General features: G+C 37.1%; 1 protein-coding gene across 1 annotated transcript; it reads right to left on the reverse strand.

Annotated features, from left to right (window-relative positions):
• Positions 1-577: 577 nt before the first annotated feature.
• Positions 578-8611, reverse strand: LOC119079974 (protein kintoun). Its single transcript, XM_037188111.1, has 3 exons — positions 7066-8611; positions 5687-6624; positions 578-1783 (listed from the first exon to the last, which is right to left on the reverse strand). The coding sequence occupies exons 1-3, from the start codon at positions 8236-8238 to the stop codon at positions 1420-1422; spliced, it is 2475 nt and encodes an 824-aa protein (XP_037044006.1). The 5' UTR covers positions 8239-8611; the 3' UTR covers positions 578-1419.
• Positions 8612-10650: the final 2039 nt, after the last annotated feature.

A 10650-nucleotide genomic window follows, 5' to 3' on the forward strand; every position in this document is an offset into this window, starting at 1 on the left:
TCATTTCTAGTGCAAATTTCCACTAGAAATGAGTTCGTTTGAGGTGGCGCCATGCAAATCCGTATGTGCTCCGACTTTTATGGACTGGCCATACCTATTATCTACTTTCGTAGGTACGAATAGTGTTTTTTCATATTTTGCCATGATTATTGTTATGAAATGTCAGGTTTTCCCGAACGATATATCGTGCGGGAAAAAATTCATTTCTTTACGATTTATCTTGGGAGAACGGTTTTGAATGAATTTTTCAAACGTAGAACCCGAAAAGTGCGACTTCCGATGTGTTTTGTCCATTTCAGCTGTCCTGTTGCACAAAACGTTGTTCGTACCTCGACAGGAAATGGATTTTTCAGTATGCGTCCTAAGTTAGGACTGGTGCTGAAAAAATCATCATTTCCTGTCTTAGTATACGAAAAATACTGTAGAATATTTCTGTATGAAAAACAGAGGCCTCCAACCTCTCTCTGACAGAATGTTTGTGTTGTGTCTCTGCTAGATATCTGCTATGGTTCTACTCCAATAATGGGGGTTGCGTGAGAAAGCTATTCGACAATGTCGCAAAGTAAATAACTCAAAATTATCATCAGTAGAGATATTTTATTCTCAAAATTTGCAACAAATTCTATAATAACGTGTGGAGAGCAAACAAAAATTTACTCCGATTCTGTGTATATTAATTTCAATAATTTTTCCGTAACAAAATTTCGATTTTTCAAAAAAGAATATGAATTTTTTGTCAATAAATTGGTGTACCGGGCTCTATATAATAATGTACTGCACTACTTGCTATCGTTTTGTTAGGATTAATTCTAATGTTCTATTCTAAGGTACTGGATTACGTTTAAGATTTCGGTTTTGATTAAATTTTCTTTTTCTCATTTTAAATTTCTTTTGATTTTGTGAATGTAAAAATTGCTGAAATTTGTTGATGCACTTATTCTACACGTCCACTAACATTAATCAAATCTACCACTAATTTGTATTGTTTTGTTTTAAATTTGTGATTAGGTTTAATATAAAAAGTGGCAGCAATTTGCTTTTAAACAATTAATTTCTAGTTGTGTAGTGATTTAGCAATGTTATACTAGGCTCTGATTCATTTTCAATTTTTTGTTATTGATTTGAGCAAATGAAATTAGTCTCCGAGGGCGTTCGAAAGTGTCTAATATCTGTATACGAGTTGCAGGAATGTAAATTAAAACTATTGTAAAAGACAAGTATAATGTAGAGTAGAAGGAACGGTTACTTAAAACAAAAATTACAATTTGATTAAAATTTGATTAAAATCTGATTAAAAAATAAATTAAAACAAAATTTGCAATCGATAAATTTAGTGTCTGGCTACAATGATTTCCCTTTCTGCTTCCCGCCTCCCCCATCCAGTGCAACTCATAAAATCACTTGTACTCATGGCAAAAACTACATTTCGATATCAAACATCATGCCGCTCTTGAACTCCAATTCCAATCCCATATCATCATTTTTATCGGCGCCAGTCGCTTTCTTATAACTTCTAATGTTCTTACTATTCTTTTGTGACGGCTTTTTACTGTTGCCATCATCGCCGCTATCACCGCCAAAATCAACACCACTATCCCGTTGCTCTCGTATCATCTTTTTCCCATCGTTAGACAAACCGTTCGTATCCGATTCATTGCTGGACTTGTTGTGCTCATCGTAATCGGACGCTTCACCTTCGCTGTATCGACGTTCCGCTGTACGCTTCTTCTTTTTCCGTTTGTTGGTTTTCGGTTTACGTTGGCCCAATATTGTTGAGCGAATTCTATTTTTAAAAACGAGAGAAAAAAAATATCAAAGAAAGTTGACACCGAACAATACGTAGTCTGTTGTACTACTAGGTCGTTGATGATTTGTATTTTAACTAGAAAAAATATTATTTTTCACCAGCAAAATTATATTTCCTTTGAAAAATCAATGTAACGATAAAAGATACCCGTACAAAACTGTTGCTATATAAGAGACACACCATATCACACTGTATTATGATGCTGCTGCAAACTCATTGAATGAAAAGACATTGCTGGCGGCAAAAGAAAATGTATTTGAAAGCTTATCATATTACGTTCACTCTGATGTAGCCTTTCTCCCTTTGATTCTGTATCTAGGAAATCGTTTACATTCGGCAACACTGTGTTAGAACAATTGTGCCTTAAGCGTTTTCTTTTGACATTACGGTTTATTTGGATAAATATTGTCTATCGACGATAAATAAATGTGAATATACTCAGTAGAGTTTCGTAATTGGATGAAGCGAATTACAGGAAGAAGAAAAACTAGTTGACCAGCACAAGGAACGACAATCCGTAAAGTATCGTAATAGTTAGCTTAGTCTCGAGCTCAGCATGTTGATGGAAGAATGACTGAACAAACTGCTTTTAGAAACTAAACGGTTTGTCATCTGTTATCAACGAAACTTAGACGTGAGCTCTGGCTTTTGTCGTCTTATAAAGCAAAATGAAATATTAAATCTATCAGAAGTAAAAGTTCTACATCAGCGAGTCCATCGAGCACTAAACGATACTTAAAACAAACGAAGTAATAGATTTTATCCGTAATGTAATGTCACGATACGCTTACACCTTACGAAACATTTGGATCTTATAGCGCTCAATCCCCTTTAAACCATAAAAAACTGACAGGGTGACTACTGACTACTGTCACTGACGTTGTTGTTAGGTGAAAGACACTTTTTCCCCCAGACACAAATGTTACATTCGAGCCAAAATTACGTGGGTTCAGAGACTGAAAATTTCTATCACATTTTCCCTCGACCGCCCTGACCTTACGCAAAGTCCGAGCTTCATGTACAAGGGACAACAAATGTTAAATGAAATCATCTCGTTCAGCTATTGAATCTGTAAAGACTGAAATCGGGTATTCGAAAGGGTTGCGAATCTGGGTTAAAAATAAAAATTCTTTTAAACAATTTGCATATCAAAACATTGTAAGGCAGAAAATTTGTGTACGAAAGCTTTCACTTGTGTATTCATTCAAACTGCGTACTAAAGTGTTTCGTTTAATATTTTGCATTCACATTGATACGGATAGGTTTTTATTTTTTGACATCGTAAAAATACTATTTTATTCAGATGCTTCGTGTATTATGCAAATGGTGTAAACAGGAAGCAAACATTCCGTTTATGTTTCTGTTATCATTTGTTTTATGCGCAAATTGTCGAGATTTTTTTTTTGTTTGTTTAACATTAATTTATTCGATATTGCAATATACCGACATAACAAACGAAAACATTACACCGGCGACATGTCAATGACTCGTATAAATAGATTGAATTTACGCAACAGACGAACGAAAATTAAGGGAATTGTGCGAGATATGGATAAATAACACGAACCGAGTTAGAAATGCGTTGCGTAAAAGAGAAATTGTTTTTGTTAATTGAACGAAGTGATACCCGGGTGCAAATAGTCTTCGATACACTAATTGCACCCGAATGCAAATAGTACTTGTTACACTATTTGCTCCCTCGCTCCCTAACGTGTTATATCAAAAGAAACTTTACTTTCTCCATATACAATTTAGCCTGACAATAAGTTGTTACGACAAAGGCAAACTACCAAGAGGAGAAAATATTTCGCTTGAGTTTGAATTGCCTCTCCCAGAGGTGGACACAACGTTTTTCATGGTTGCATGTTGTGTTTTGCAGTTTTTCTACACGAAACGAAAACATCGATTCGCCATATCATTTACGAAAACATAAGACAAAGTGACAGTTCGAATGAGAAAAGTTCTATTTTCTTCCTACAGGAAAGAAAGTGCTGCACTTTTCTCACTAGAAATGTCATTCGACCAGTCGTCGAGAAAACACAATTTTCTCATAGCCTATTGAGGGGACAAAATAAGGCATAGCACAACGCGCGCATGAAAATTGTTTTTCATACCTAGGACCCGAAAAGTGCGACTTCGTCGCACTTTTTCTCTGTCCAATATGAACACTACTATTCGTACCATGGACGCCTTCGGCTCTGTCTTCTGTCTTCTCACACGCTAAAAAAGACTTTTAGTCCTAGGTACAAAATGTACTATTTCATACCTAGGACCTGAAAAGTGCGGCGACTTCATCGCACTTTTTCTCCGTCGAATATGAAAAATACTATTCATACCACGGACTAAAAGTCTTATTTAGCGTATTTGATTCCAGACCTCGCCTTCGGCTCTGTCTGGAAACCTCTCACACGCTAAAACAGACTTTTAGTTCAATAAGCCACGATGAAATAGCGTTTTGTTGAAGATTGGTCGAATGTCACTTTCTCAAGTGTTACTCAGCGCCTACAAAAATTATATGGCGAATTGATATTTTCGTTTGTAAAATTGGGAAGAATAGTTGATGGGTATTGTCACTACATTCTGGCCACAGTCACCTAATAAAGTAACTCGATGTCAAAAATAACTATTTCACGCGTAATAGAGAAATAGAAAACTCCAACTCGAGCGGAATTAGAAGTTTATATTTTCTCCTACCGAGCGGTCGGGCGGTTCTCCTACTACAAATTGGCCTCACAAATTGGTGATTATTTGCCTCTATTTACGAAAAGTGGTACCGTACAACCGATACTAGATAGTTCTTCTATTTTCCTAGCTGGATCACGAGTATTTCACATCATAGTATACTGAAAACTATTTGCACTCGTGTGCTACCTAAATTGAATCATTTACGTTCATTGGTGCCAATTCGAAGCAATTTTAGTTTTAACACATATGAGTTTGTGTTAGCATCTTATCTAATTGCAACTTTCAATCGTCGATCTGTGCTGTTATTAACATCCTCGGCACCGAGATTCAAAAATGTCTTTAGTAGTGGAACTCTTTCAAGAAGTTGAATGCGGCCTTGAACACTCAAAATGTGTTATAATTACATCATGGATTACGATGAAGGTTATTCGACATATTTATGATAAAAGGCATCTACTACCACTGGTAGCCTGCCAAAAAATGCTTTGATTGGAGGATTTTTCATTAAAAATTTAAAAGAAAATTGACGTGAGATGTCCACCTTTTTCTTTAAAGCTCAATTCACCAACCCACAAACGTTCTGTATCGTAAACAAACCAATGATAAGCTACACATAGTGTATTTGCCGTGTTGACGTCGGTTGTCTATGTGCGCACATAACACTTATCAGGGAAGCAGAGATACTGTTTATAAACAAGCTGTATACAGTGTGGACTGCTTTTTAATTGTACATCCAAAAACATGTAATCAAAAGTAACTCTGAGATCTCTGTCATCAATCGATGAACACGTCCTTGTTGAGTTAATTTCTTCCGATCTTCCGACCAAAGTGGTGCACCAGAGACATTTCAGAGATGTTCTGGGGAAAATCGCAAATTATCGGAAACTGTGCTTTTCTTCAGAAAGCAATTTATCTAACATCCTGCTAGGAATAGATTCTCCACAAAAAATGAGAGGAGCTAGCTAATGTTGTAAGGGCTAGGTTTCATCGTAGACGAACTTTCTGGCATTGAATTGACTAACGGTGCTTATCTGATGCTAATTTTGTAGATTATTCGTATTTAGGCTAAAGGTTTTCAAGTTTTCAGGTGATAAGGTCTATAAGTACGAAAGTTGCTTATCAACAACAGCCACTTTGATAAGAACGGAAAATTTTACGCATCGAATCAACAAAACAAATTGAACTGATAATCACCTGAACAACTGTTTCCGTACATTGTCGTCGAACCGGACGGTCTTCTTACAACTCTCCGACAATTCTGCTCCACTTTCCTCCTGAATGGATCCAACGCCAATGTCCATGGAACACGAATACACGTGATCGTCGACGGAGCTCTCCGAAATACTGCGATTGTACGAACTGCGCCGCTTCAAAATACTCTTAAATTCCCGCACTTTTGGCATCACCTGATCGTCGTTGCTCGACTCGGACATACTTCGCATTTTACCGGGAGACTTGGTGATGTCAATTGACTTGGTGGTCGATGACACTTTCGTTTCATGCTCATCAATAACCGCCTGCAAATCATCACAATTCGATTCGGACAGTGATCGCTGTTTCTTCTTTTTCCGTTTGTTTTTCTTCTGTCCGTCGCTAACATGAGAATCTTGTGACTTACCGTCACTCACCGTTTCGTTGTTTATTTCGATCTTGATCTCCTTCTCCGACACCACAGTGACATCCACTTTGAATTCGTCTAAACTATCAGTCGTTACCAGTACAGTAGGTGATTTGCTTACGTCTCGCTTAAAACTATGACTATCCATGCAACCTGCATTCAAACCAGCTTCATATGCATCAAAGTCACAATTTTCCAGTTCCAATTGCAGAATGATATTGTTATCCCAGGTGTCCGGTTGCACGTCAACGATGGAACCACATGATTCAGGAAGCTTGACGCAAAAGCCATAGTTGATGGGATAGAAACCGGCTCCGATTGAGGAAAATTTCAGTTGAACGAAGCATGGTTGTTTGTCGAAAACAATGGATTCGGGATCGACATTCTTCACATTCAATGTAAAGGCCATGGTATTATCTAGTGTGTTACATGAGAACGTAGGTAGCTCGTAGGTAATGTTGGAATCAAAAAATGTGTCGACGTTGGAATTGGCATCCGTATCGGTGTTGAACGCCTGAAAGAAGATGAAATTGCATTTAGTCACTCGAATTGGTTACTATTGAAAAGTCGAACGATTTCGACCTATCAAAACCAATCATACGAACAGGTAAACATCAACAGCTTGTTGGTAATCCATATCATCGATTTACAAAAACGAAACGTCGTTAGGGAGACGCAATGTTATGGAAAAATACAAAAGCAAACGTTTCGTTTTGAATCGACGAGTAATCGGTTATTGAATTTCGCTGATTAATCGCTAGGCAGGTGAAAACAAACATTGAGCTAATGCAAACATGAAATCGTAAGGGAAATGCGAATCGTTCTCTTATCTCTGCTTTGTTTACGTTTCAGATTATGGATTGGGGACAAGTTTATCGCCGTTTAATAAAAATAGATGGGAAAATGAAGACCCCTGAATGTGATTGGTGTTAATTACAAACATTTCCATACTAACCTCTTCAGCATTTCCATTGTCGCCCGAAAGATCCTCGTCCGATCCAATCGAATTTCCATCTTTCGGACTCACGTGATCGCTTTCGACGCCGCTATCATCCCGGCAAAGATCTGGTATCACAAATGTTTCCCTTTTCCGTATCACCGGCAATGTTATCGTAAGCTTCCTACTATTCTTATCGAATTTGGCATTGCCATCCCGTTCGCTGACATCGTACGGCAAATCGATTTGTAATTTGTACTTGGCTGGCTTTTCGCTAATCAGATATACCCTGCGTTTGGTTACATCCAGTGTGACCTCATTGGTTGATTTGAGCAGTGGAAGATCAACTGTGACCACAAGCTCGTTCGGAACGGTCACATTCATTTTAGCGTCTAATTCGTCGGTCATTTCGTGAAATTCAACGTTTCGACGATGGGTGACTTGATATGAAGGTGTTGCATATTCAGGTTTCGGGGTTTGGGGTTTCGACAATTTTTTCGATTTCGATTTGGTCACCTCGTCAGAGACCGTTTTCACTGGTGGATAAATTTGATCGATTGGGCTGGGTTCATAATCAGTCGTTGGTTTGTTTGTACTTTGTTTACGTATAATAGTGGGTTTGGCCACACCTTTGAAGGCAAGCTTTGGAAATTTTAAATTCACCAAATCGATGTTCACTTTAAAGGCTCTACTGACAGCATCACAAGCCGTTTCCGTAACCAGCTTCTTGAAGCGCGTATCTTTCTGGGCTAAATGCAATGTGTCCGGATGAAAGACCACATCGTACACACTACACAACGTTCCTTTATTATCAACATCTTTCCGTGGCGGAGACTGGGTATGAGGTATACTCCAGACTAATCCACGGTTACCACTACTATCCACATCACGTTTACTACTCGGCTTTCCGACCTTATCACATTGCGACACGTTGATAAACACTTTTTCGTTTCCATTCACACTAGTTTTTATCACATAGCCGGGTTCTGGATTGATGAACGTAACGTCGATGCCACGTTCAGCTTCCAATTGCGTCAGCTCCTCTTCATACAATTTCCTATTTGCGGGGTCACTGATCTCTTCACAATAATCGGAAAATAGTTTTTTAAATTCGTCATTACGAAATGCTTTTGTAAATCGTTGCATTTCGTCCGACGTCAGTTCTAAATCGTTCAAATCAATTTTTTCCATGCTGATCGTACACCTCAAATCAATCCAATTCGACAAAAATTCATTCAATTGTCGGCTAAGTATTACACAATTCTCACTTCTGTTTCGATTTACAAGCCCGGTACGTGTGATCGAATCGAGAAAAAAAATGCTACGCAGTTTCTGTGCTCGCGGAAAGTTTTTTTTTTAATTTAAACACAGGGAAAATGGTCACAGCCAGACTTTTAACTTCGGGAATAAAAAAACGATAGCTGCAAAAATTGATGTACGTCTGTCCCTCTTTAACCTGTGTGTATAACGTTAGAAAATTCGAGATATAAATAAAAACAAGAGCCGGTTGATAGTGTTCCTATATACTGGTTTTGTACTGTCGCGCAACGCAAATTTTATTGTTGACAGAAGGTGGAATGAAAGGGTTTGCAATGGAGCGTGTATATGAGTAAATTTGGATGTAGCAGATGTTGCTCGTGTTTTAACGATATTTTTTTTATTTTTTACATGCTTCAGTTGTGACCTTGTTATGTAATAAATTCTCATGTCTGTTTTGACTCGTGGGATTGTGAAACTCGCCTTCGGCTCGTCGTGCAAACCTCACACGAGTCAGAACACGATATTTGGAAGCAGGTATACGTAATGTATGCTTCGCGTCGCTTTATCCTTGGACGTTTTCACCACCTGGGTCGAAAACGCACCTTTTTGGTCCTAGTGATGAAAAATACTATTTACTACAAAATAACTTGATACACACAAAATTTGACATTTTCATACATTTTTATAAACGAAGGATTCTCAAATTTGACAATTTCATAGTAGAGAAATTCCGTTTTGTGTGTTCCAGCGTATCTAATAAAATAGCAGTCTCCGTGACCTCCACAACAGTCTATAGCCTTGGATGAATTGTCTATACAAAATCTGCAATTTAACATAAAGCTAGTTACGCTATCCATTAGTAAATGTGAGAACTGATCCCAAAACCTGCTGAGAGGATTTTCAAAATTTTCCTCGAGTATTGGTTCCCTTGCAGTAAAAGTTGTGTATGGATTCGTCGGAGGATTGATTTATTTTAGGCTTTAGCTCCTCTCATGCTACAACAAACGAAATACATAAAAATCCGAAATACTTTCAAATGTAGTGGAATTAACATACCACTTTACACTCAGTTGTACAAATAAACTTTCAGTAAAATATGTTTCTAGTTTAGGCAAGTAGAACGAATTCATGACCTCAATTGTAAACCCTCAATCCCCATTTTGAACAGCTGACAAAACGTTAACGAAAACATATGAATGAATGTATGCACGGATTCACACACATTCATACTAAATTTACGCTGAGATTTTGCCTACATCGTATCCATATTTATATTTGAATACAAAGAAGGTGAAAAGAGCTTTCAAAAGGTTTGTCTAACTTTAGGCTTAATGAAATTTCTATTTCGTATACGTTTATATTATATGTTATTAAAAACGAAAGCGCGATGGGCTCTAGTTAATTAGTTGAGACTATGTAATGCCTAAAACAAGACTTTTGAAACATACAGCCATGTCATCTGTTATCAACAAGGACGTCAAAATAAATCATGTTCTAGCCTTATATTATGTTACACCAAGGCAGAGCTGAATTGGTTACACCTAAATTTATGTCATTAAGTAAAAGATGTAGCTTCATTGCTTCATTCTGCTCAAAATTTCTAAATCAAAAGAAGTAACAGGCTCGTTATATTTGTGATAAACCGTGGTTGTAACCTGTGAAACGTTTAATATCAATTATCTCTTTGATTTATCTTCCTAATAAAATGACAAGCAAAATATTTTATGGATTGATGGGGAGAGTCAAAGCACCTAGCAGGGTAATAGAGGTTTTTACACGTCAAATAGAGTAGTATTTTGATACCAATAATACCATTAGCAGCCTGGTAATTTTGCAATGACATTAAGAAAAAAAAGGTATGGAAATATTCGCATACTTCGATTAAAGTACTACTTTATTTTTTTCTATTACCCTGCTAGGTACTTTGGGAGAGTTTTAAGTTCATGTTCAGTTCATACATAATTTTGAAGCAAGAACAATGAGTACAATGAGAACCTATCTGCCAATCGTGCTAATCCCAGTAAAAAATGTCTTTCTTTGTCAATCAACAGTTCAATTGCTCAATCAATACCCATCATGCCTATTTTTAGTAAATTTATTTGGAAAAACTTGTTAAAATTTACCGGCCCAATAAAAAAACCAAAATTGGTAAATTTAGGAGAAAATTTTTGTTAAATTTTGGTAAACTTTAAGAAATCTTTTCAACTAAATTTACCAAAAATTTACCCTGAGGTTGTTGAAAGTTGTGGAATGGCTACAGGATATTTCGGATAGAACTTTTATCCGGACCTCCAATAAAACACGTTCTACCTTTCGGCTGTTTATTGAGAAGTGACTAAAAAA

Source organism: Bradysia coprophila, unplaced genomic scaffold (genome assembly GCF_014529535.1).
Source record: "Bradysia coprophila strain Holo2 unplaced genomic scaffold, BU_Bcop_v1 contig_350, whole genome shotgun sequence".
In the NCBI taxonomy this organism is placed as follows: domain Eukaryota; kingdom Metazoa; phylum Arthropoda; class Insecta; order Diptera; family Sciaridae; genus Bradysia; species Bradysia coprophila.